The sequence below is a fragment of the Monodon monoceros genome, unplaced genomic scaffold (assembly GCF_005190385.1).
Source record: "Monodon monoceros isolate NGI ecotype Baffin Bay Population unplaced genomic scaffold, NGI_Narwhal_1 Super_Scaffold_5, whole genome shotgun sequence".
NCBI classification, from domain to species: Eukaryota; Metazoa; Chordata; class Mammalia; order Artiodactyla; family Monodontidae; genus Monodon; species Monodon monoceros.
Genome location: NW_021703782.1, coordinates 81,908,452 through 81,936,197, shown reverse-complemented (window position 1 = coordinate 81,936,197; position 27,746 = coordinate 81,908,452). Strand labels below are relative to the sequence as shown.

General features: G+C 39.2%; 1 protein-coding gene across 2 annotated transcripts in view; it reads left to right on the top strand.

Annotated features, from left to right (window-relative positions):
- Nucleotides 1–9,857: 9,857 nt before the first annotated feature.
- Nucleotides 9,858–27,746, top strand: part of TEX10 (testis expressed 10) — a 57,451-nt gene continuing 39,562 nt past the window's right edge. Inside the window, exons 1-6 of one of the 2 annotated variants that reach the window (XM_029202103.1) lie at nucleotides 9,858–10,028; nucleotides 13,327–13,515; nucleotides 14,969–15,208; nucleotides 15,497–15,681; nucleotides 16,074–16,317; nucleotides 20,906–21,018. In XM_029202103.1, coding sequence (XP_029057936.1) covers nucleotides 13,336–13,515; nucleotides 14,969–15,208; nucleotides 15,497–15,681; nucleotides 16,074–16,317; nucleotides 20,906–21,018 — 962 coding nt within the window. In that variant the 5' untranslated portion in view covers nucleotides 9,858–10,028; nucleotides 13,327–13,335. Of the gene's footprint in view, nucleotides 10,029–13,326; nucleotides 13,516–14,968; nucleotides 15,682–16,073; nucleotides 16,318–20,905; nucleotides 21,019–27,746 lie in introns of both variants that reach the window. The other variant, XM_029202102.1, reaches the window with a different exon arrangement.

The following is a 27,746-nucleotide window of genomic DNA, read 5'->3' as shown; positions in this document are numbered from 1 at the left end:
GGCCTGTGGTCATAATTTTTCTTTTGTCCCATGGAAGTGTGCCTATTAGAGGCAAATGTGCTAGGCTTATTGCCCTGAGTGTTCTGGTCTCTGTAGCAGGTGTATTTTTATTATAAATCCAAACATTGACACTCAGCCTTTGGGCACTAGCTCCTTTGAGTTTGGTTAATGTAAGCTTACTCTAAGCCTGCCTAAGCTAACCTTTAAGCCTTCAGGGGATAAGAGTCAGACCCTGTAGGCACGTTAGTAATGTTACCAAGGTACTGGCACAAATTACCAGCATTTTTCCCTCCAAAGACCTCTGAATCACAGTTTCCTTTCAAAACATCAATGCAGTTGTTGCTCATCTCATGAATCCATTGAAATAGAGTGAAATAATATTTCTAGAGAGCTTTCTTCTCCTAGAAAAGAAAAAAGGTTGCCAGTTGTTACTTCACAGAATCAAAATAATAGGAATTCAAATAATTTTCTTCTGCTCTTTTAAAATATCTTTCTATCCTGCAGTTGGAATGGCCTCTGATGATGAAAAGAGAAACCATATCTCTAAAATGGTTTTAAAAATTAGCTGAAGATAAAATTGATGAAATATTCAAAGTCTTGAAAACTATGAAAAACCCCACAGAGAAATCAATTATTTGAGAGGCAAGTTTTTGAAAATCATTTAAGTGTTTTGAAATGAAAAGATGAGAAATAGCAACATTTATTTTACAATCATTATATAGAAATTTTATTTTTAAAATATATATTATATGTATATATCCCAAAGGATAATATTAAAATCTGAATCTTTTATAATAAATCATACTCTGTGTAAGAATAATCGGTTTGTTCATTGGAGAAAAATAAATTTGTCAGAAGCTACTTGGAAGTGCAATGGTAATTTTAGGTAAAATGAAAAATGTAATAATAGTGTGAATTAACATTTAAAATTAACGCCCCCTTTCTTTTTTGTCTCAGAAATTTGGTCTTTCAAACAGTATTCACTTACACCAAGGACCTGGAGAGGTTAAGTTACCCAGAGTCATAATGCCAAAAAGTTGTGGACTGGGATTCCCACCCAGAGAGCTTAACTCTAGAGCTTGGTCTTTCCATTTACTGCGGTATGTCCCAGAGAATTGATACTTAACATTAACATGCAGATGTTTGAACCTATGTTTCATTCGCTAAGAATTATGTTAAGAGAATTCTAGGTAAAGAATTGTTGACTGAGGGCTTCCCTGGTGAAACAGTAGTTAAGAATCCACCTAACAATGCAGGGAACACGGGTTCAAGCCCTGGTCCGGGAAGATCCCACGTGCCGCGGAGCAACTAAGCCCGTGTGCCACAACTACTGAGCCTGCGCTCTAGAGCCCATGAGCCACGACTACTGAGCCCACGTGCCTGGAGCCCGTGCTCCGCAACAAGAGAAGCCACTGCAATGAGAAGCCCGGTGCACTGCAACGAAGAATAGCCCCCGCTCGCCACAACTAGAGAAAGCCCACGCGCATCAACGAAGACCCAACGCAGCCAAAAATAAATAAATTAAAAAAAAAAAAGAATTGTTGACTGAGGGACTTCCCTGGTGGTTCAGTGGGTAAGACTCCGAGCTCCCAATGCAGGGGGCCTGGGTTCGATCCCTGGTGGGGGAACGAGATCCCACATGCATGCCGCAGCTAAGAAGTCCGCATTCCACAAATAAGACCCAGTGCAGCCATAATAAATACATAAATATTAAAAAAAGAATTGCTGACTGAGCTGTCAAATGCAGCTAAAATTTCAAATAGGAACTTGAATACCTTCTGACAATCCTTGATGACTGTTGGTAAATCCATTCAAATTCTTTACATTTAATAGTACAAGTAAATATGGTTAAAGTAAGTTTGAAGTCAGAAATGCCAAACTGATTTGCCTACTTATCCTAAAGTTCCCCTTCACAGCTAAGATTTTCACCAGAGCACTGGGAAATTCTGTTCTAAGTATGTATTCCACAAAATATTATTCTCATGAAATGTTAAAATCTTTAATCAAATAAGTTTGGGAAATGCTGGACTAAATGAAAATAAAATATATTTCTTTATCCACAATTTCTCAGAGCCTTTAAATTGGTAATATACACTCCTAAGAGGGGAATGAGCTATGCAACATTTCCTACGTTTATTTAATCATGCAAGTCTTCTTTCTTCAAATGAGCCTCTTGGGGTTTAGTGTTCCCCCCAAACACCCTACTAAGAGCTGCCCTAAGCCAATTTTTCAGGCACAGTTATAAGGTCCTTTTTGGTAGATTAGTGAAGTATCTATTAGTTAGAGTGGATGAAGATTAACTATGCCTTCTTAACCTCACTACTAGGTTATAGGAAAGCAAGTCTGGGACATAATTATGGGACATTTACTAAACAGAAATTCATTATTAATAAAGCACAAGACAATACTATCTCAGTAAAATTCAGATCTCTGCCCTTTTTTTTTGGCTGTGAAGGGTCTTCGTTGCTGCGCACAGGCTTTCTCTGGATGCATTGAGCAGGGGCTGCTCTTCGTTGTGGTGTGCGGGCTTCTCAGTGTGGTGGCTTCTCTTGTTGCGGAGCATGGGCTCTAGGCCTGCGGGCTTCAGTAGTTGTGGCACGTGCACTCAGTAGTTGTGGCTCGCAAGCTGTAGAGTGCAGGCTCAGTAGTTGTGGCGCACGGGCTTAGTTGCTCCGCGGCATCTGGGATCTTCCTGGACCAGGGCCCGAGCCCATGTCCCCTGCATTGTCAGGAGGATTCTCAACCACTGTGCCACCATGAAAACCCCAAAATGCTGTTTTAAGGATAGTATTTTAGAAATAATGCCCCAGGCTCTGCAATGGCCATTTTCTAATTTTAAAGTTTTCTTTAGTTGGCTATAGTAGGAAGACTGTCTTACTTCTTTCCCTGTAAATGTAGGGGTTTTGATATCTGCATTCAGAGTTTATAGTTTCCTAGACATGCGCATCCTTGCACCTTAGTTTTCTCAGGGCTGGTGTCCAACTAGGAGGCACTAAGATGGCTGTGTTGGTATTTTAAAGCTGGCCTCTGTGCTGATTGTTTGGTGCTGAGCTGTATTATTTGTTAAAACTTTTGAGCGATCATCCTATCATCCTTGGGAATAAGGATATCAGTCTGGTAGTTATACATTCTGACTCTCATAGTGGGATCAAGGATGCCTATCTGAATCCCTACAGAGCCCTTTATTCACTCTCTAGCTGTGGAAATTGTCAGTCTTCCTGTTTAGCAGAATTGATGAGAGGGGTAAAGCGACATTGAGATGTGGGAAAATATTTACAGAGACTATGAATATGTGTAGGATCTGCAAGTTGGCAATTTAACGTCTGCGATGATCACATGACTTTTTCAAAAAGATTTGTTAAAGGACGTACTTCCTTATATAAGTTGTTTGTAAACGCTTTTTAGCTTTTAGGAGACAAAATATTGAAGTTCACTGCTTAAGGTGAACCTTCTTCAGAACTTTGTGATGGGACTTACAGGTGTGTTATTACAGGGTGTGTTAATGTCGCAAGTTTTGGTATATGGTTAAGTAAGCATTTAAAAATCAGTGCTTGGACAAATAATGTGTTATTCCACGTACATGAGGTATCGAAAATAGTCAAACTTAGAAAAGCAGAAAATCGAATGGTGGTTGCCAGGGAATGGGGGGAATAGGAGATGGGGAGTGATGCCAGTGGGTATAAAGTTACAGTTATGCAAGATGAGTCCTAGAGATCTGCTGTACAATATCGTGCCTATAGTTAGCAATTTGGTGTTTTGCATTTTAAAAGCTGTTAAGAGGGCAGATCTCATGTTAATTGTCCTTACCATAAAATTGCTTTTTAATTTGAAAAAAAAAAAGCAAAGGGACACAAGGAAACTTTTGGAAGTGATGAATATGTCTATTACCTTGCTTGTGGTGATTGTATCACGGGTACATGTATATATGCAAACTAATCACATTGTATACGTTAAATAAGTGTAGGGTTTTGTATGTCAATTACACCTTAATAAAGCTGTAAAAAATAAAAATCAATGCTTGTAGTAAAAACTGGTGAAATCCAAATATGATCTACACATGAGTTAATAGTATTGTACTAACTTCAGTTTCCTGGTTTCAGCAATGTACTATGTTAAAATAAAAAACAATGCTTGATATTAGGGTGTTAAATATTATTTGATTTTACTTTTTGATAGCCATCCTTTCAATCTTCTCTTTCTGCTGTTTACACACCCCTCTTTCCTTCTGTTCCTCCCAGGTAACTAACAACATTCAGACGTTATTTTTCATAGCTTTCTCCATGTTTATGTGATCACGCAGAAGTATAGACATATATTGATGTTTACATTTTTGGTTTATTTCATAACAATGTAATTAGACTATATATACTTTTCCTTACCTGAAAATACATTGCGAAAAAAACCTCTTCAAATTAACTGGTATAGATGAAACTGAATCTTTTTAATGGCACTGTAAGTGTCAATGTATCACAGTTTATTCAATTATTCCCCTTTTGATTGATATTCATTTTTTTCCCTAGTGTTTTGTTACTCAAATATTGTTGTAATAAATATCTTATAAATATGTACTTTGGACTGATACTTTTATATCTATGGGATAAATTCTGGGGGGATGGGATTACTAGATTGAAAGAATATGAATTTAAAAATTTTTTTTTTTTTTTGCTATACGCGGGCCTCTCACTGTTGTGGCCTCTCCCGTTGCAGAGCACAGGCTCCAGACGCGCAGGCTCAGCGGCCATGGCTCACGGGCCTAGCCGCTCCGCAGCATGTGGAATCTTCCCGGACCGGGGCACGAACCCGTGTCCCCTGCATCGGCAGGCGGACTCTCAACCACTGAGCCATCAGGGAAGCCCTGAATGTTAATTTTATATTGCCTCACCCTTTTTGAATTCTCTTATTGTTTTTAGTAGCTTTCCAGTTGATTTTTTAGGCATATAATTATATCTGGAAACGTAGACAATTTTATTTCTTCATTTTCAATTCTTACGTCTTGGAATGAGTTTGTGGTATAACAGCTGTTGTACTCCTAGTTCCTGGCTGGTCTGCCTCCTTCCCGTCTTTTTTACAAGCCTGGGTCAGCATCCTTCCTCGCCTTTCTGTGTTACTCAATATTCTCTGAATAAATCCCTTTTAATTTAAAGCCAGAACTGGTTCCTTTATCTAAGAAACTTGACTAAAAATTTCATTTTGCACAAATAGGGTCCAATGATACCTCATCAATAAAAATATCTGTTGCCAGGCTTCCCGGCATACCTCCATACTGTTCTCCATAGAGGCTGTATCAGTTTACATTGCCACCAACAGTGCAGGAGAGTTCCCTTTTCTCCACACCCTTTCCAGCATTTATTGTTTCTAGATTCTTTGATGATGGCCATTCTGACTGGTGTGAGGTGATACCTCATTGTGGTTTTGATTTGCATTTCTCTAATGATTAGTGATGTTGAGCACATTTTCATGTATTTGTTGGCTATCTGTATGTCTTTGGAGAAATGTCTATTTAGGTCTTCTGCCCATTTTTGGATTGGGTTGTTTGTTTTTGTGATATTGAGCTGCATGAGCTGCTTGTATATTTTGGAGATTACTCCTTTGTCAGTTGCTTCATTTGCAAATATTTTCTTCCATTCTGAGGGTTGTCTTTTCATCTTGTTTATGGTATCCTTTGTTGTGCAAAAGCTTTTAAGTTTCATTAGGTCTCGCTTGTTTATTTTTGTTTTTATTTCCCTTACTCTAGGAGGTGGGTCAAAAAGGATCTTGCTGTGATTTATGTCATAGAGTGTTCTGCCTATGTTTTTCTCTAAAAGAGTTTTATAGTGTCTGGCCTTACATTTAGGTCTTTAATCCATTTTGAGTTTATTTTTGTGTATGGTGTTAGGGTGTGTTCTAATTTCATTCTTTTACATGTATCTATCCAGTTTTTCCAGCACCATTTATTGAAGAGGCTGTCTTTTCTCCATTGTATATTCTTGACCCCTTCATCAAAGATAAGGTGACCATATGTGCATGGGTTTATCTCTGGGCTTTCTATCCTGGTCCATTGATCTGTATTTCTGTTTTTGTGCCAGTACCATACTGTCTTGATTAGTGTAGCTTTGTAGTATAGTCTGAAGTCAGGGAGCCTTATTCCTGCAGCTCCGTTTTTCTTTCTCAAGATTGCTTTAGCTATTTGGGGTCTTTTGTGTTTCCATACAAATTATGAAATTTTTTGTTCTAATTCTGCGAATAATGCCATTGGTAATTTGACTGGGATTGCACTGAACCTGTAGATTGCTTTGGGTAGTATAGTCATTTTCACAATATTGATTCTTCCAATCCAGGAGCATGGTATAGCTCTCCATCTGTTTCTGTTATCTTTGATTTCTTTCATCAGTGTTTTATAGTTTTCTGAGTACAGGTCTTTTACCTCCTTAGGTAGGTTTATTCCTAGGTATTTTATTCTTTTTGTTGAGATGGTTAGTGGGATTGTTTCCTTAATTTCTCTTCCTGATCTTTCTTTGTTAGTATATAGGAAGAATGCAAGAGATTTCTGGAGAATGCACTTTGAATTCTTGTCCCTGGTTATAGTGCCAAATTTGAACTCATCTTTTTACCTTTCTTCAAAGAGTCTCTGCTTTCCGTGTCAGTAGTAGCTCTGAAATGTAAAAGCCAGTTTAATATGTTTATGCTTTTATTATTTGTCTTGACATTATAAAATCAAGTCTATTAGATTAACAGAGGTTTCAATTTTTTTTTTTTTTTTTTCTTTTAGCAGTGGTATCCTATTTCCAAAGCAAATATTAACTGGAAGCCCAGTATAAAGAACAGAGAAGCTGCAAAGTTTAGGTAGACGGTGTGGTAATAAGTTACTTAAGTTAGAATTTTGTGATGCTTCTCAGCATAGACAAAAAAAGAGAAGATGTTCAAATGGTGAAATATGGACATTTCTAGACACAAATCTGTTTTTGTTTTGGCCACCCCACACAGCTTGTGGAATTTTTGTTCCCCGACCAGGGATCAAACCTGTGCCCCCTGCAGTTGAAGTGTGGAATCCTAACAACTGGACCACCAGGGAATTCCCGGGACATAGATCTTGGTGACTGTTATGGGTTGAATAGTGTCCTTCTGAAAAGATATGTTGAAGTCCTAACCACTAGTACCTCAGAAGGTGACCTTATTTGCAAATAGGGTCTTTACAGAGGTAGTCAAGTTAAAATGAGATCATTAGGGTGGGCCCTAAATGACTGGTGTCCTTATAAAAAGAGGAAATTTGGACACAGACACACACAAAAGGCAGACAATGTGAAGACAAAGAGAATGCCATCTACAAGCCAAGGAACATGTAAGGCTACCAGAAGCTTGGAGAGAGGCATGGACCAGATATTTCCTCAGAGCTCCCGGAAGGAATCAACCCTGCCAACACCTTGATTTCAGAGTTCTGTTCTCCAAAACAGAGAGCCAATAAATTTCTTTTGTTTAAGTCACCTAGTTTGTGATACTTTGTTATAGTAGCCCAAGGAAACTGATAGAGAGGTTTAAGTGGCCAACTGGACAGAGTTTCGGAGGTGGAATATCCTACAGATTCTGGAATGCATGTTCACTGTACATGTTTTTCTGGCATGGGTCAGGGACCCTTGATTAGTTATATGCTTGTTATTTATCAAAGGTCTATTCTGGCTCAGCTAAGCAGACAATTCTTGTAATTATTCTGTTCATCCCTTGGAGTTGGAAATCTATTTTTACGTACATACTTTTCATGATTTAAACCAGAGGTTGGGGCTTCCCTGGTGGCGCAGTGGTTGAGAGTCCGCCTGCCGATGCAGGGGACACGGGTTCGTGCCCCGGTCCGGGAAGATCCCACATGCCGCAGAGCGGCTAGACCTGTGAGCCATGGCCGCTGGGCCTGCGCATCCGGAGCCTGTGCTCCGCAACAGGAGAGGCCACAACAGTGAGAGGCCCGCGTATGGCAAAAAAAAAACCAAAAAAAACCCCCAGAGGTTGTAAACTGGCAACCTGCTTGTAAGTATTTCATTTGGCCCACCCAGTGTTTTTTTGTTTTTTTTCTTTGTTTTTTTTTTTGCGGTACGAGGGCCTCTCACTGCTGTGGCCTCTCCCATTGCGGAGCACAGGCTCCGGACGCGCAGGCTCAGCGGCCATGGCTCACGGGCCCAGCCGCTCTGTGGCATGTGGGATCTTCCCGGACCGAGGCATGAACCTGTGTCCCCTGCATCAACAGGCGGACTCTCAACCACTGCACCACCAGGGAAGCCCCCCACCCAGTGTTTTAAAACAGGAAAAAGATGTACTTGCTTACCAGTATTTAAAGATCAGTTTTCTTATAAACACTTCTGGATTTCTGATTTTTTCTTGAAAATGAGATATGCATTCCCTCATGGCAACAGCTGGCTATTGCTGAAAACCTGCTTCCTTTAGCCAGGCCACATTTCTGTCAGCTGCATTATCACCAGGCCCAATTTGCCACAGGCAAAGAAGCAAGAGTGGTTGGAGCAGAGCAAAAAAGGAGAGAGTGGTAGGAGGAATGCCCAGAGGTTAAGAGGATGTGTCAGAACATGGCACAGTTTGAGGCCATCAATGACTCTGGTTTTTACTCCAAAAGAAATGGGGAGCTATTGGGAGGTTTTGAGAAAAAGATCTGACTTAGATTTTTAAATAATCACACAACTGCCCTGCTAGGATTAGACTGTAGGGGGAAGACACTAGACTGTAGTGGTGGAAGCAGGGAGACCTGTTCAGAGGCTTTTTACAGTGATCATGGGATGGCTTCTAATATCATGGTAGCAAGGGAGGTGTGTTAAGTGGTGAAAGTCAGGATGTGTTTGTAGAGTCAACAGATTCTCCTGATGGCTTAGATGTGAGACGTGAAGGGAGGAAAGAAGCCAGGCCCAAACTCCAAAGGTCTTGGCTTCAGTAACTGGAAGGATGGAGTTGCCATTTGAGATGAAGCTGTAGGAAGATTAGATTTCAGGGGGAAAATCAGGAATTCCATTTTGGACACATTGACCTTGAGATGTAGAGCAGATGTCCAAAGAAAATGTTGAGAAAGCTGTCAGATATGAGTCTGGAGTTCAGAGGACATGTCTGGCTGGCAATCAACCTTTCCTCTTCTGACTTGGTCTCATAACTTTTAATAACATATAATGCCACATAATGCTGATGACTACCAAGTACGTATGTTTATGTTGGAATCAAGGCAGACTGTCAAGTTCTAAAATCCATACCTGGGGCTCTTCCCTCCATGCCACCTGCCAGTCTTTGACAAGGCTATCTTCCAAAGACGCATTCTCTTTGCTTTCTCATCTCCTTTCTAGGCATTTAAATTTCTCTCTAGCTTCCCTGGGCCCACTTGACTTCAGTAGCAGGAACCTCAGTGCTGAAAAATTGAAATATTAGGGAAAATCCTCACCTAAGACTTTCTGGCTCCAGCTACTAGGTGTATTTTGCCCTCTGTCGTCAACTAGTTCTTAATTGCTCCATCCAGGTTAAAGTTCCCAGGAATTCTAAGGTCCTTGCTGTCCTAAACTTTTCTCTCTCAATTCAGCTCAATTTATACTCTTCTTTGAACGTCTCCAGGTCTGAATAACAGTGGTCTAGCGAGGAGAGAAAAGGCATGCTCCCAACTATCTGTAACCAGGGCGACAACCCCCAGAAACGCACGCAGCCCGGGAAGCTCAGGGCTGGACCTGGATCCAAGCTTTGTCCTTGGACCGGGCGCTCTCCTCTCTTGGCTTCCCGGAGCACAGGGGGCTTCCGGCGCCGGCCCCCTTCTCCGGGGGCCGGGCCTACCGCTCCCGCTCCCGCCTCCCCGGCTGCGCGCGGCTGCGGGCCGCGGTCACGTGAGCGCGGCGCGGCGGGGGAGGGGCCCTGGTTTCCGGGCGGCGGAAGGAGACGCGGCCGCGTGAAGACGAGGAGATTTGAAAACACACTCCGGGACCGAGAGCCTGAGGCCGGTGGCGCACGCCGTCGCCCGGTGGGCTCCTTCTCGGACGCTCTCTCCACCTGCCTCCGTGTCCCGGTCCCGGCCGGGCCCTCAGGTGAGCTGCCGCCGCCGGTCTGGCCGGGCCCTCTCCGGGGAGCGGGACGGCGAGCGGAACGGCTCGTGGGCCCGTCGACCCCCGGTCCGCGGCCCAGGCGGGCAGGGCCGGCTGGGGCCAGTGTGCGCCCCTGCAGAGCCGGCCGTCGGTGCGGAGAGGGGCTGTGCGGGTGCGGGGCGCCCCGCGGGCTTTTGAAGCGCCTCAAGTGACTGGGCGGGGCGGGTTCGCGCGGTTTCGGGTCTAGGAGACTTTTAGGCCGGGGTACGTTGATTGGGCCCCAATTCCCCGACTGTGGTCCTGACCGCCGTCTCCGGAAGGAGCAGGAAAGATAGTTTCTTAAAACCGCGGGGTGTTCACTTCTGGGTTGCGGGACCAAAGTCTGGGGGTGGGGTTGCGTAGCCGTCTTCTAATCGGCCCTCTCGCCGCCCAGGTGTGGGCGGTTAAGCGCTCTGTATGAAGCCGGTTCCGTCCATCGGCCCTCTCGAGTCGCCCCAGTCTGTGGTATTTGTTTTTTGGGAAGTCCGGTGCCTCCGATTGGCCCCCTAGGTAGAGTTTGGAGGAACTCGTGAGCGTAAAGGGTTGGAGAGGAAAGTACTAAAGGCCGAGTACAGTGTGCTTTCTTGATTCTTTTTTTGGCAGGGGAAAGAAGTTGGAAATCGGGAAGGTAATGAGGTGGCAGACAAACTAGCTGGGATTCGGTTCGGTCGAAATCCTGATAGGCTAGAATCTCCCTTTTGTTGAAATTAGAAGGCCTGCAGCTGGAGTTTATGAAATTCAGGTTTAAAGCTTTTGAGGCTCACCTGATCCAGTGATGTGAGAGCTCAGCCTCTGAGGCTGGACCTCCTACCTTCTTGTTCGATACCAGCTACTATAAAAGTGGCTTAGTCGGACTGTTTGATTTGCTGTACTATGAAAAATCTTTATTTTTAAGCGAAAATAGAACTTTTAGTTCCTAGTGTAAAGATGTTCCCTGTGTACCATGAAAATAATCTTACTAGCTTGAAAAGTCACGAAGGGGCGATAAGCCCACTTTTCCTAACGGAGAACGGTCGAGTGATTAATACAAAGTGGTGGGTAATATGGCATAAGCTTGACAGTAGACTGTATGTTGGACACTGATTAGATAGTTAGTGGCTAAAGATAGCACAGAGAATTGGGGGGTGGAGGGTTAATTCATCGATTTTTCTGAATGTCTTCCATTTATTTTCATCTCTGGTACTAGCTAGTAATAAAATTGTAGGGAAAACTTGCAAAATGTGCTTGCTTAATTAACAGAGACCAGGTGAGTATTAGGGCCTTAGTTTTCACTTACTCATTTTTTAGACTAGAGTAACTAGAGGTGTGGGTGGGATGAAAATTTAGCATTGGGATAAATAAGGCAAGCCATTTTGCCACTTTTTTCCAATCCTCACCTGAGTTCCAGTATATATAACATAAAGTTGGTTTTGCAGAGTTCAGTCTTGTTTGTGAATCCCTCTTCAACTCCTTAATAAGCGACTGACAAAACCTTTCTGAGCGATGTCTTTAAAATGGTTTTAGTACCACCTTCTTCACATGGTCTTGTGAGAATTGAAAGCTATTGGTGCATCTAATATTATGCTTGGTATTTACCGGTCCTGAGACTAAGAAAATATACATGTATGTGCTTATAGCATATCTGTAAGTGTGCCAGGCACAGTTCAGAGTGTTTTGCAGATATGAGCTCATTTGCTCCTCATTCATCCTACCTCATAACAACTGTATGAGATAAGCATTATTATTATTATTATTTTATTATAGATAAAAACTGAGGCACGGTGGTTAACTATGGCTAGAAGGTGGGAGAGTCTGGATAAGAACCTAGTCACTCTGAGTCTTGAATCTGCTCTTAACCTGTGTAGCCAAACCCTAGATCATGGGGCTCTAATGTAGTAAAACCTTGCAATCATGTGAATTTGGATATAATGTCATAGGTGATTGGCTTCTGGATTCCTAGAATTTGAGCTGTCTGGTCTTACACCAGCCATTTTATTAATCTCACAATAATGCAAGCCTTCATTTTAGTCAAATTTTTTGGACTCCCATGTGTAGCATTGTAACTTAAAAAAAATAGCTAGGGATAAGATAATTATGACAGATCAGGAGAAGTTTTATTTATTCCAGAGATACCTACTGCAGTGGGTGTACAGTGCAAGGCAGAATTCAGTATTTTTGTAGTGTGTGGAAAAGGCTTCAAGAAGCGCTGAGCTAACTCCAGGTATAGGAGGCTCTTTTTTAGATAGAGGTTAGTTTGTGGAAAAATAAAGCTGGAGAGGAAGTTAGGAAGGACCGAATATGTCAAGACAAGGTGTTTTTAGTGTAAGCGAGGAAAAGGAGCAGCTGAAAGCTGAGCTTTGGTCAGATCTGTGTTTAGAAAGAGCCCCCTGGTGATTCTCTACCAAATGGACCATGGGGTAGACACTAGAGACAAGACAAGAATTCTGGCGGGGGAACTGTTAACAGTCTTGGGTAGAGATAAAGGACTTAAGAAGGGGCCTGGGAATGGGTAGGAGGCACAGATCAAAGATTTTTTGTGTAATTGGGATGATTTGGATGTAAGTTCAAAGAATGTGGTGAAGAGGGGGAAGTGCAGGATGACAGGGTATACCTGAGTTATTTATTATAATAGTGGCCTAGCTGGTCTTTGTTCCTTATTCCTCTGTTACACTGTATTTCCTTTTATACTGATTTTTCTCCTGCATTTTTGTTTACTGTTTATATCTAGTCTGAACTTTTCCTGGTGTTCACAGTGCTGGTACTTTCATTTTTGCCTATACCAGGCTTATCCCTACTCCTGATCCATACTCTGTTTTCCTTGCTCATGAAATGCTCATTAACTGTCCTTGATGCATATCTGAATCTTACCCATTTTCAAGCACCCAGCTTAGGTTCATGAAACTTCCTATTACAGGCTGCATTAAATAATAACATTGGTTTTCAGACTTTGTTTTGCTAGGGTTTCTTGGGGGCTTCTGGGGGCCAGGAGCTTCCCCGCATGTGCAAGGTGTATCTATAGCAACTCTGTGCTGCCTCCCCCTCATCCTATGGGCACAAAAAATTTTTCAGAAGTTTTTTTTTTTAATTGAAGTATATATATTAATTGAAGTATACAAAAGTTTTCTATTTAGAACATTGCCCAACCAAAGGTCCTGTTTAGAACATTGCTTGACAAAAAGTTCCATGGCCAAAATATCTCTTGACTAAACTGATTTTTTTTTTTTTACTTCCTAAAGGTGATTTATCTTTGTTGATTGTTTTTAAATTAATTCTTTTATCATAGCACTCAAGAATGACTAAAAAAAGAAAACGCCAAGATGATTTTCAAAAAGTAAAACTAAAAGTTGGTAAAAAGAAGCCCAGGTTAGAAAATGCTACAGTTACAAACTTTAAAACGAAGACTATACATCTGCCTGACCAGCTCAAAGAGGATGGAACACTTCCAACAAACAACAGAAAACTTAACATTAAGGTAAATCGTAAATATTATTTTGATAAAGTAGGATTTTCCTTGAAATCATCTAGAATGTTATATTTTTGTGAAAAGTTGTTTTAACTCAGGGTTTATTAATGGCTAAAGGTTGGAGTTTATCTGTTACCCAGATCTGATGTTGCCACTGCAGCTTTCCCACTTCCTCCAGAAAGACTTGCTCAGCTAAAGTCAAAGTGATTTCTCCCTTGTATATTTATTTGATGACTTAATATGTCATCTGGAAATAATTTCTGTATTTCACTTTTTGATGCATCAAGTTTTTGATGTGACAATTTTTTAGCTGTTTTTATAGCACATTAAGATAGGATCCTGTCTTATCCATTTTTGAACCCTTATAGTATGTAGTTTATTCCAGATTCATAGTGAATGTGTGAAGTTAATTGAAATTTGAGCAGTGGTTTTGCTTAAAAATTTAACACTTTTATTGAAATGTAATTTACACATAATAAAATTTATCATTTTAGAGTGGACAATTCAGTGGTTTTTAATGTATTTACATTGTTATGCTACTATCACAATAATCTAATTTCAGAACATTTTTGTCACTTCAGAAAGAAACCTTATACCTATTAGAAGTCACTCTCCATTCCTTCCCCTCACTAGACAGACACTGATCTATCTGTAAAGATTTGCTTATTCTAGACAATTCATATAAATGGAATCATACGAAATGTGGTCTGTTATTACTGGTCTTTCACTTAGCATGTTTTTGAGGTTCATCCATGTTGTAGCACGTATCAGAACAGTACTTCATTCCTTTGTATTGTCAAATAGTATTCCACTGCAGGGCTATGTCATATTTTTTCACTCATGAGTTGATGGGCATTTGGTTGTTGCCACTTTCTGACTCTTATGAATAATGCTGTTATGAACATTTGTGAACAAATCTTTGTGAAGATATACATTTTCTAGTTTTGCTTTTTAATCTCTGAAGGTTAAATAACGTCAAAAGGTATTTGAAGTTATTGTTTCTTTACAGATTATATAAATTATTCCACAAATAAAATTGCCAAGTGTTGTACTCTGAATAAAATACACAGACACTCTGAAAGACCACTTAAAATAGGTAGAATATAGGTATAAATACATATTTGGTATATAGTAGGTCTTTAAGTGGTGGTAATGATGCTGTCATTTTAAATGATAGTGTGCCTAATCCTGCGTAGTTTCAGAAAGAAAATTCTGACTGAAAGTTATGTTATGCTTTTATTCAGCTAAAGCTATGCTAAGATAAAACTTTCTGATCTTAACAAAAGCTTCATTTTTCTAAAAGTAACATTTAGAAATACTTACCAAAGCAGTCTCCAATCCCCCACCCCCACTGGAGTGTCAGTTTATTAGCATAGTTTTAGTTAGCATGCTTATTTGAAAATGATATAATGTGTATGTATATGTATATGCCTAAAGCTTGTGTTTTTATTTTTATTTATAGGATTTGCTGTCACAGATGCATCACTACAATGCTGGGGTTAAACAAAGTGCTCTTCTTGGACTTAAAGACCTTTTGTCTCAATACCCATTTATAATTGATGCACACCTTTCAAACATATTAAGTGAAGTGACTGCTGTGTTTACAGATAAAGATGCTAATGTACGATTAGCAGCAGTTCAACTTCTTCAATTCCTGGCCCCCAAAATACGAGCTGAACAAATTTCTCCATTTTTTCCTTTGGTAAGTGCCCATCTCTCTAGTGCCATGACTCACATTACTGAAGGAATTCAGGAGGACTCTTTAAAAGTTTTGGACATTCTGCTGGAACAGTACCCAGCTCTAATTACTGGCCGTAGCAGTATATTGCTTAAGAATTTTGTAGAACTTATTTCTCATCAGCAGCTGTCCAAAGGACTGGTAAATAGAGACAGATCCCAGTCCTGGATGCTTTCTGTAAATCCTAATCGGAGACTCACTTCTCAGCAGTGGAGGCTGAAAGTCTTAGTGAGACTCAGTAAATTCCTTCAGGCCTTGGCAGATGGATCCAGTAGGGTGAGAGAAAGTGAAGGACTTCAGGAACAAAAAGAAAATCCCCATGCCACTAGCAACTCCATTTTTATCAACTGGAAGGAACATGCCAACGACCAGCAACACATCCAGGTTTATGAAAATGGGGGTTCACAGCCAAATGTCAGTTCACAGTTCAGGCTACGGTAAGAAGGATTTCAGTTATGTCCACACTCAGTTTTCCTATATTGAATTATAACTGCTGACCGTTGATGGCTAATGGTGGGAAGACATGCAGTTGTCTTCTGTAGTTTCATATAGTTACTCATAATTTGATTTTATTTACTGATGGGAGGAGTCATTTCAAAGTTTATTAATTTACTCATTTGTAGCAAAGCCTAATGAAAAGTAAAAAATTATAGTCTTTTGGCTTTGTCATCTTAGAATTCTGCTTTTCTTCCTAGTGTTGATCAATGTAATTGTCAATTCATGGTGCTTCATTTTGCTGGTACTTTATATTTTAAGGTTTAAATTAAGCAAGGAATAATATTTTTTAATTAAATTAAAAAATTTTTTTATTCTTACCTTTCCTTGTTAGGTACCTGGTTGGAGGACTAGGCAGTGTGGATGAAGGCCTGCCATCTCCTGAAAACCTGAAAGGATTTATTGAGATAATAATTCCATTGCTAATTGAGTGCTGGATTGAAGCTGTGCCTCCACAGCTAGCTGCTTCTGTTGGAAATGGTATAGAACGAGAATCCCTGCAGATTATGCAGCAAGTTCTTAACATTATTTCCCTTCTGTGGAAACTCTCTAAACAGCAGGATGAGACCCATAAATTGGTGAGAACTAATAGGTTCTTTATTTTCTGAGTAATGCCTTTTATCATGACAAATTAGAAATCGGCATATTACTATTAATTGGCTATGCATTTTCCAAAACATTCCCAGGGTTTAACTGTAAACTTATTTCTTACATTTGCTCAAAACTACAAATGAAAACAGTTTTGCGAGTTTATTATCTGTATGTTTAAATTTTTAAGCGGAATGCATAACAGTGTGCTTGATTTCATTTGTTTTTATTAGCTATAATTCACAATAGAGTTACAATGTATTGTTTATGGTAGATTGATTATGTGGGAACATTCTAGTTTCTGGAGACCTCTTACAGGATTTAAAAAGTGGCTTATTAAGTAGTCTCTTCCAGTTTGTGCCATGTTACCAAGTTTATGGCAAGAAATGGACCAAACTGAAGATCTCATAATCAACCCAGAGAAGTTTTTAAACTACTACATTTTAGGGAAGAAGCTACACACAGATTTGCTTAGTGTATGCTTTTTTGTTTTCTCTTGATAAAGGATGTAAGATCTGAAAACATTTCTTAAAGTTACCTTTACTGTAGGTAAGCTGTAGTTGTAGGTATGGTGTGAGTGAAGTTAACCTAAGTAATTCCAAGTCATAGGACAGTTTCTTGCTAGAAAGCTGACAGCAAAGACGTATTTCTTGATGAGTAAATTTACCTCCTGTTTGGGGAGAATTGAGTGTTGGTGGCTTTTTTAGTGTTATGTTGTAGTGAATATAATATATAGTGCATGGAGCAAGTAAGGAAGAACAAGCTCTAAGATTAATTGGTGCTGGATTAATGTGGTTAATCTTAAAAAGGGTAGCTGCAGGAACAATACTAAAGCTTGAAGCATCTGTTTTACAGAAGAATTTCTGCAAGGACTTGACAAGGCAGGTGTGAATCCTTGAAGTTGCCTACATACGTCCAAAACTGGCAAGGCAGTTTTTTAGTTTTATTTAGCTCTTTTTATTTCATTCAAGCTCACGAGTTAGTAAGACACATAAAATAAGACTGGGGTAAATTATAATAGTATTTCATAATCTTGAAGAGCGTTACAGAATTGTACTAAGGTGTGTGTTTCTTTAAATAGCTTACTGTATCGCTATTAACCCATTACCCATCATTCTGTAGGGATGTTTTATGAATTGCTTTCTCAAATAGGATGGCATTTTGTTGATGATAATTTTGAGCCTGTTTTATAATTTATTGCATAAATTGGCAAGAAAATGATCATGATTGGGGTATTGTATATGATTTTATGAAAGTGAAGCTTGTTCTCCTTTATGGCAGTTAATTTGTGATTGTAGGCTAGTCACAGTAATAATGCTTGTAGCTTCTTAGAAAATATATACATTATTTGGAGTCTTGAATGGCTGTATTTTCATTTGAAAGGCTAAGATAAGAAGTAAAAGTAATGATATTCAGTGTGATCTTAAGTACTAGGCTTTTTTTCATTTTCAGAAAGCTGAAAAATAAAATTCCAGGCATTTTGGTGTTTGTTTTTTCCTGGGCACTGGTTAGTGTTTATTATTGCTTTAGTAATAGTATTTGTAATTAGAATGGTAGCACTAAATGCAAATTCATTAATTGTGCTAGTTTTGGATCATCTGCTGTCATTCAGATGATACTGACAAAGGATCTAAACACTGTCTTAATTTTATGGATGTTTAAAGTAGCTATATTCAGTAGCTATTCTGTGGTATTATGACTGTATTTATTAGCAGTCCATTAACATAGGATACTAAGTTCAGAAGACTGGTTTGCCTAGACTATTGAAGGTTATATAGAATACTGAATTGGGATACTGTATAAAATTGAAATAAACCGAGGTGGTTAATTCAAGTAGGAATAGTATTTAAAAGCATCCACAGGTAGAATTTGCTAATTTACCCTGGCAAATTTGTTATTTTCAAACTAGATAAGGTAAGATCTATTATCTTAGAGACAAAGTATAAGTATGTATATTAGTTATATCAGGTGACATTAAAATGCACATTAGTTTATTTTTTGTTACCATTCCCACTGTTAGTTCCTCTCTCTCATTCACCTTCAGTTATAGCTTAGTAGTTAAGGTATTGGGTGACCTGTAACAGCTCAGACTTTAGGAGGAATGAAATGGCATTCCTAGATCTTAAATTCTAATTATGTACCACAGGCTGAATTGTAGCTGTTTTCTCTCAGAAAATGTGTAGGTTTCCTGTTGATAAATTGGTGTCTGTATTAGGTGCAACCTTAGGGTCACTGACCACTTACATTTAGGTTTTGCTAAATGCATGTAGTGTGTTCGTATTTTGCTGCAAAGTTGAGGAATTTCATTTTTATCCAAGTAGTATTATTTTAAACCTTTTTAGGAATCTGAAATCTTTCATCTTTGCTTTGAAAACAAATCTCAAGTTACATTAAATCTTATTTGCAGTGGTTGAGTACTCAGATCCTTCCTGAGGTTGCTTATTTCTGATATACTGTGTGTATCCTTAATATATAGCTAGTTTTAAAAATGAAATACAATTTAACATTAACTTTTTAATTAACTTTGGTTTTTGGAGTCCTGTATTAATAGCTTCAGGTCAGTATTATAATTTTACACTATAGAAATTTTGTTGTGTCTTAGCTTTGTATTTTAATGCTTGCTACTTTTTGCCCAAATGTTTCATTATTGTCTTTTTACCATGAAAATTAGAATTTGTGAAGAAAAGTTAGATGCAATCATGCATCAAAGATTTATTGAGCATGTATAAATGTGGGCCTTTAAATTGATTAAAATTCAGTTCCTCAGTAAACACTAGCCACATTTCAGGTGCTCAGTAGCTTCAGGTGGCAGTGGCTGCTGTACTGGACAGCATAGATATAGAACAACTCCATCATTGCAGAAAGGTCTTTTGAATAGCACTGCTCTGCAGTGTGCCAGGTTCTGTTCTAGGCTCTGGGAATACAGAGATGAACATGACTGACAAGGTGAGTACTTAGCTCTTGGGGTTGATGGATGGTAAACAAATAGATGATGTTGTTATTAGGAATAAAGATGAAAGTGGGGTAAAGGGAGAACATACGATGGAACAGTGGGGGAGAGCTGTTTTAAATAGGAGGTCAGGAAATGCTTTCTTGATATTTAAATGTCACTGAATGAAGTGCAGGACCAAGTCTTGTGAAGACCTGTGGGAAGGACCTTCTAGGCACAGGGAACAGCAAGTGAAAATCCCTGAAGTGAGAACAAATTTGACATATTTGAGGAATGGCAGGAAGTCCTGTGCAAGTGAGGTACTTGAAAAATGGTAGATGATGTGGGAGAAAAAGTGACAGTAGCCAGATCATATGGTACCTTGTGGTAAAGAGTTTGGATTTTAACCTGAGTGTGGTGAAAAGACATTGGAGGGTTTGAGCAGAGGAGTGGCATGATCTAAATTATGTTTATTTGTAAATTTGACATATTAAAGTTAAATAAAACACTAATGAACTCCCATGTGCTCACTATCCAGCTCTAGCAAAACTGGAGGCCAAACTCAGACCATTGATCCCATGGATGACTAGTCGTGTCCTACATACACACCTATTTCCTTTATCCTTTCCTATATTATTTTGAAGTGTGATTTATGTTTTAAAAGATCACCCTGGCTGCTATGTAGATTATTGTGTTTAGGGGGAGCAAGACGAAAAGAAAGGAGACCATTGGGAGGCTGTTATAGTAATCTAGGTAAGAGGTAATGGTGGCTTGGAGTAGAATGGTAGCTAGTGGTTGAAGTGATGAGAAACAGCTGGATTCTGATAAAGCCAACAGGACAGATGGTGTGCAGAGTGAAGAAAAGAGGAGCAAGGGTGATCCCTATGTTATGGTTCAAATGACAGTGTGACTACCTGTGAGAAGAGTTCAGTTTATTCATTTTAAATTTAAGATGCCTGTTAGAAGTCCAAGACAAGTTGTCAAGTACACATTTTTAGGTTGGGGAGAAGAGAAGAATCCAGTGAAGGTAACTAAGGAGATGTAGGGTGACTAGCTATTTTAACACCTCAAATCCCATAAGCCAAGCAGCCCCTCAGTCCCTGGCAAAATGGAATGATTGGTTCTGTGGATAGCAGGAAATAAGAGTGTTGTAATCTGAAATTAAGACAGTGTTTCAAGTAGGAGAAAATGATACAGACGAATACTGCTGAGGAATTTTAGAGAAGTGCGTTGCTTTGTGAAAGTGTTAAATACCTTTAATGGGCAACAGAATTGCTAGGGAATGGAGTTACAGTTAAGTGGAACACTAGGTTGAAGACTTTCTTGTATATTTTGTAAATATTGTATTAGTTCAGATTCAGAATTTTCTTAAATCTTATTTACTTCCTCCCTTTTTTCTCCTTTTTAAACAGATAAAATGCAAGTAAAAATAATTAAATAAAAGCACCAAAAAGATGAAAACTGGATGGCCTAACAGTTTATTCTGACTTTAAGATTTATTTACATATTGTATCATTAGCAGAAGGTGTATTATAATGGTAAATTTATAGTTGAATATTGACAAGTTGTTAGATTTCTGCTTAAAGTCTTATTTGTCATTTTAAGTTATTGTTTCTTATAGATTTTCTAATCTTTGCTTATTTTACTAGGAGTCATGGCTTCGAAAGAATTATCTTACTGATTTCAGACACCATTTCATGAGTAATTTTCCATATGCCTTAAAAGAAATAACCAAGCACAGAAGGAAAGAGACAAACAAAAGGTACTGCCATTCTTTTTCACTGGTTAACCTAAAATTATCAGAAAATAATTAGCCTTAAACTGGAACTTTCTATACTGTGAGGTGTTTTTAATCTAGATTTTATCAAATAGAGATAAAAACAGTAGTATGGCTGATCTTGAACAAGTCACTTTAAGCCCTGGGACTTCCAATTTTACTTACTTTTATTTTTTTAATCTTTAAAGTGAATGTTTTGTGCTAAATGAGTGTCAGGTATCAAATTGTGCAGATATGAATTTAATAAAATTTGCTGAGGTGGGTGGTTTATTTGTGAGAGGCACTGTGTAATTATTGAATCTTTAGGTGAGAGAGTATCTTAAAGGTCATTAGTTCATTTGTACATGAGGAAACTGGTAATGAAACTAATATCAGTATCCAGAAGGAAGAGGGATAATTGGAGAAGCATAGTTCTCTTTTCTAAAAAAAATTTATGGATTAGAAGATGGTGTTTAAAAAAAAATGTAAGACTGGAAGTTATTTAAAATGTTTACCTCAAGTGAGAGCAGATAAATGTAAAAACAAATTGTCTAATAAAATTTGACAAGCAGGGCTTCCCTGTTGGCACAGTGGTTAAGAATCTGCGTGCCAATGCAGGGGACACGGGTTTGAGCCCTGCTCTGGGAAGGTCCCACATGCCGCAGAGCAACTAAGCCCATGCACCACAACCACCGAGCCTGCGCTCTAGAGCCTGGGAGCCGCAACTACTGAAGCGCGCGCACCTAGAGCCCATGCTCTGCAACAAGAGAAGCCACTGTAATAAAAAGCCCGCGCACCGCAATGAAGAGTAGCTCCTGCTTGCTGCATCTAGAGAAAGCCTGCACACAGCAATGAAGAGCCAACACAGTGAAAAATAAGTAAGATAAAGAAATTTAAAAAAAAATCTACAGGTTTTTTAAAAAAAAAAATTGACAAACAGATACAAGCTAGAACACGAAAGGTGCAGTTCCCCACCATGAGCAAACACTTGAAGGGATCTTGAAGTCTGTCAGAAGGTTCTTAAATTTATCGAAAGGAAGAAACTATGTGGAGTATCAGGCTCATGGAGCAGAGTTCAGAGGATATGCTCAGAAGTGATAAGTCTAGAGATAAGTCTATTGTAGGCAGATGAACTTTTCATTCATTCACTACTTATTTTGGTTGCAAAGTATTATGACAGATAATCAGATGTCTTAAGGTATACTCCTTGTTCTCTTAAGTGATTTCATAAATTGCTAAAATCGGTACAAAGTCTTAAAATTGATAAAAGAGTGTGTCATGGTCTAGTCAGAAGATGGAAATCACACCAGTGATTTTAACAGAGAATTTAATACAAACAGTTTTTGTTTTGTTTTGTTTGTTTGTTTTTTGCGGTATGCGGGCCTCTCACTGTTGTGGCCTCTCCCGTTTCGGAGCACAGGCTCCGGACGCGCAGGCTCAGTGGCCATGGCTTACGGGCCGAGCTGCTCCACGGCATGTGGGATCTTCCCGGACCGGGGCACGAACCTGTGTCGCCTGCATCCGCAGGCGGACTCTCAACCACTGCACCATCAGGGAAGCCCTACAAACGGTTTTTAACTAGGTATTAAAGAAGTGGAAAGATGAAAGGGAACAGTAAGGTATTGTGGAGGTAGCGCCTACAGGAAGCGGCTACTGCCTCTAGATTGGGAGAACAAAGAGAAGAGGGGAAGAAGTTTGGAGGAAAGCCTGTCTGGAGCCAAAGCTCAGACCTCTAGGAAGGGGTTGGTGCTCAGCTGGTGCTAATGTCTTTGAGATCACAAGAGCGGCCCTGTGGGGCAGGGGTCTAGGATTTGGCAACAGGGGTTCTGGCTGGCTGGTGCTGGTGTTTCTAGGGGCATGATGATGCTGGTTCTGTGTCAGAAAAACCACAAAGTGGAACCAACTGTGGCTACTAGAATGAACTGCTGCTGGCTTCTAGAAGAGTTGTTGGGTTGCACTGGTGGCAAAGGGAAGCAAAAGTAGGACTAGGAAGCAAACAGAAAGGAAAGTGTCCCATTTTCCTCTTACAGCTTTCCAGTCTCTAGTACTCCCTTATTGGCAGAGCCTAACAAGAAGCCAGCTGTAAAGGAAAAAATGTGGCTCAGTTCCAGGATCACAAAGCAGAGTGTAGAAGGGTGGTTTTGAAGCTGAGAAACAATAGCTCAATAACTTGCAGAAGAAAAAGTGAATTTACATATTTAACACAAGGCGTATGTAAGTGTCATTAGAACTTTACAATTAAGTGCTGTAGGAATTCATAGGAAGAGACATCCTTGTTAGGATAAACAGACAAAGCTGTGTTAGAGGGTAGTATTTGAGCATGGATATGATTTTAGCAGGCAGAAGTGAAGCAAGGGAGGAGAGATTACACTAACTGGAGGAGATAGCATATGAGAAAGCTGTAGGGTTAGGTAATGAACATGGGACCGATCTGGGTCAAATTTGGTTTCTGCTCTTGACTAGCCTTGATGCTGAAAGTCATTTCTTGTCTCTAAACTTCCTTTATCTTTCATCCTTGATCCTTTTGGCATTGAAGACTATTGGTTGGATCAAAACCACGTTTTAGGAATATTAATTTAGAGTTTCTGGAGTTGGAGGGGACAGAGAATCAAATAGGGAGATACTTTCTTGAGCAAGGAGGTTGTTAGGGTTTGTTTCCTCCAGATACAATTTTCTTACTAAAGCAAAAGTTTTTAATCAGGTGTGTGGATAAGCTTTAGAATATCCTTGAACTCTTGAATTGTGTGTGTGTATATTTTGTCCAGTAAGAGGTTTCAGATATAATTTTCATCAAAATGAGATTGAATAATGGTTAGGATGTTTGGAATTTGGTAGACCATTAAATGTAAGTAAATTATTCAAGAGTATATTGGTATACTGTCATTATTCACTTTACTGGACACTTAAAATGTTTAAGGCAGTTACTATACCAGGCGCTGAGCATTTAGTGGAAAAGGAGATAGGTAGGCCAGTTCTCATGGAGTACAGTCTAGTGAGGGAGACTTTATTTCTATGATTCTTTTCAGTGACTGTGATAAGATCAGTGAAAAAGAATGTAGGGTAATATAAGAGTATATGATAAGAAGCTGGTCTTTCATGGGGGGCGGGGGGGGGGAATAGAGTCCTAGGGAACGCTGCCCTGATAAAGTGGTTTGTGCCAAGATATAAAAGGTGAAAAAAGGATATGAAGAGGCTGAGGTGGTGAAATTGTGGAATTTTTAACAAAAGTGAATTGGCAGTATAATTTATTCTTCGTAAATTTCCCCAGTGATTTGTTTTTAGGGAGCACAGGCTGCTACTGTATTGAGTTGGCCAAAATACTTCCATAAGGAAGTGCATTGAATATTTAGCAGATAGCCTGTGGAGGGCAACATGAGTTAAAGTTAGGGGGCCAACAATGGTCTAGGCCAGTGGTCTTCATACTTGCTCATGTACTCCCAGTTAATATTTGACCTGATGTCTAAATTTTTTAAATCTTAGGTTGAAATGCAGCGTTACAAAGGATGTTGTTTATTATTATTGTGGTAAAATATATATAACGTAAAATTTAGCATTTTAACCATTTTTAATTGTATAGTTGAGTGGCATTAAATACATTCCCATTGTTGTGCAACCATCACCACCATCCATCTCTAGAACTTTTTCATGTTCCAAAACTGAAACTCAGTACACGTTAAGCAGTAACTCCCCATGCTCCCCTTCCCCCGGCTCCTGGGAACCACTCTTCTACTTTTTTGCTTCTATTAATTTGACTTTTTTAGGTGCCTCATATCAGTAGAAGCATACAATATTGTTTTGTGTCTGGCTTAATTTCTCTTACCATGATATCTCAAGGTTTATTCATGTTGTAGCACTACTAGCATTTCATTCCTTTTTTTTTTTTAATGGAGTGTATTTTTTAGAGCAGTTTTAGATTCATAGTAAAATTGAACAGAAAGAATAAAGTTCTCATATACTGTACTCCTGCCCCCACAGTTGCATAGCCTCCCTCATTGTTGGCGTCCCACCCCACAGTTACATATGTGTTGTAATCTATGAACCTATGTTGACACATCATTAACAGTCAAAGTCCATAGTTTATGTTAGGGTTCACTATTGGTATTGTACATGCTGTGAGTTTTGACAAATGTGTAATGACACGTACCCGCCATTATAGTATCATACATGATATTTTCACTGTCCTAAAAATCCTCTGTGCTTTGCCTATTCATCCTACCTTCCCCCATGTTTTTTTCATGGTTTGATAGCTCATTTCTTTTTAGTGCTAAATAATATTCCATTATATGGATGTGTTTATCCATTCACTTACTGAAGAACCTCTTGGTTGCTTCCACGTTTTCATTACTTTTTAAGGCTAAATAATCTTCCATTGTATGTATACATCATATTTTATCTATTCATCTGTCAATGGACATGTGGGTGGTTTCTACCTCTTGGCTGTTGTGAATTATGCTGCTATGAATATTGGTCTCCAAATAGCTGTTCCAATCCCTGCTTTCAGTTCTTTTGTGTGTATCAAAGGTTATAACTTTGGCGTTACTGAAAATAGTGGCATTTTTAAAATTCATTGTAGTTGAGTGGTCTTTAAGAAAGCTTTCTTGTTGTACTCATCCTTTATTAATTTATACGGTGATTATTCTAATCAGGTAATTCGCATATGTGCTGGGAACAGATAACAGCTAAGTCTTGCCTTTGGCTTACAGATCAGCTTGTGAGAGGGAAAAGTTCACTGCTGACTAGAGTAGCCTAATAGTTGGGAAGATTTTCCAGTGTGCTGGGAAAATAAATTTATTTTTTCAGAGGGATTGCTTTGATTGATTCAGCAAGTTGAGATCAACTAAGTGGTGGTTGGGTGGTTGGGATCTATTGCAAAGTGTATTGGGAGAGGCTGATTTTCTCTTTATGGTAGTGATAGAAAGTTTCTTTTAGAAATACTTTTTTTATTATTTTTTTAAAATTAATTTTTGGCTGTGTTGGGTCTTTGTTTCTGTGCGAGGGCTTTCTCTAGTTGCGGCGAGCGGGGACCACTCTTCATCACGATGCGCGGGCCTCTCACTGTTGCGGCCTCTCTTGTTGCGGAGCCCAGGCTCCAGATGTGCAGGTTCAGTAGTTGTGGCTCACGGGCCTAGTTGGTCTGCGGCACGTGGGGTCTTCCCAGACCAGGGCTCGAACCTGTGTCCCCTGCATTGGCAGGCAGATCCTCAACCACTGCGCCGCCAGGGAAGCCCGAAATACTTGTTTTTAAAAAGTGAGCTATATTAAACATAGTGGGTAAATAATAGTTCAGACAGTATGTGAATGATTACATTTTAGAAAAATGTGCTAACAAATAGATTCTTTGTGGGAACCCGAGGATAAAATAAGCCCCAGAGAAAGACAGTGCAGTAGGAATTGAGTACAGTCGACCCTTGAACAGCTCTGGGGTTGGGGTGCTGACCCCTCTGTGCAGTGGAAAATCCGCAGAGAACTTTACAGTCAGCCCTTCATATCCTTGGTTCCACATCCTCATATTCAACCAACTGGGGATTGTGTAGTAACTGTAGTTCGTATTTATTGAAAAAAATCTGTGTGTAGGTGGTCCCACACAGTTCAGATCCATGTTGTTCAAGGGTTAACTGTACTTAAGCAGAGATCAAAAGGAAATTGACTTGCAGTTTCATCTATAGAAGAAATCTGGGCTTCCTGTAATTGAACAGAAATGTTTGTTAAGGTAAAAGGAAAGATCATCTGGAACAGTATAAAAGGTTACTTGGTAAAAAGAAATTTGTTGAATGTATTGTACAAGCGTAGCTCGTTTTATTTTGTTTTGCTTCTTTGCCCTTGGCAGATAGTGCATAATTTTTTATAAATTGAAGGTTTGCGGCAACCCTGCATTGAGCAAGTCTGTTGGCGTCATTTTTCTAACAGCATTTGCACACTTCATTCATGTCTCTCTGTCACATTTTGGTAGTTCTTGGAATATTTTTAACTTTTTCATTATTATTATAGTGATCTGTGATCACTGATCTTTGATGTTACTCCTGTGACTCACTAAAGCCTCAGATGGTGGTTAGCATTTTTTACCAATAAAGTATTTTTAAATTAAGCTATGTACATTTTTTTAAAGCGTGATGCTATTGCACATTTAATAGACCACAGGTGAGAAATTGCTGTAGTGCCATTTTTCTCCTTTCCTTTAAAGACTCTAACTGAATGTATGTTAGACCTGCTTGCTGAATTTTTTACTTATTTCTCTTGTCTTTATCTCATGTCTTCCAGGTTTTAATTTTTTTAGTTTTGTTCAGTTGTATTCAAACATATTTGTTGAATTTGTTTTCTGTTTTTATTTTCAGTTTTAGACTTTCTGTGCAGTTATTCCAGCATCATTTGTTGAAAAGACTATCCTTTCTCCATTGGGTTGCTTCTGCTCCTTTGTCTAAGATCATCAGTTGACTATACTTTGTAGGCCTATTTTAGAGCTCTTCCATTAACCTATATTTATCTGTTCTTTCACCAATACCATGCTGTCTTGATTACTGTAGTTGTATAGTAAGTCTTGAAATTGAGTAGTATGAGTCCTCCAACTTTGTTCTGCTTCAGTCTTGGGTAGTCTAGGTTTTTGCCTTTCTGTATAAACTTTAGAATCACTTTGTCGATAACTACAAAATAACTTGCTGGGATTTTGATTGGAATTGCATTGACTCTATAGATCTAGTTGGGAAAAATTGTTACTTTGGCTGCTGAGATGATGCAAA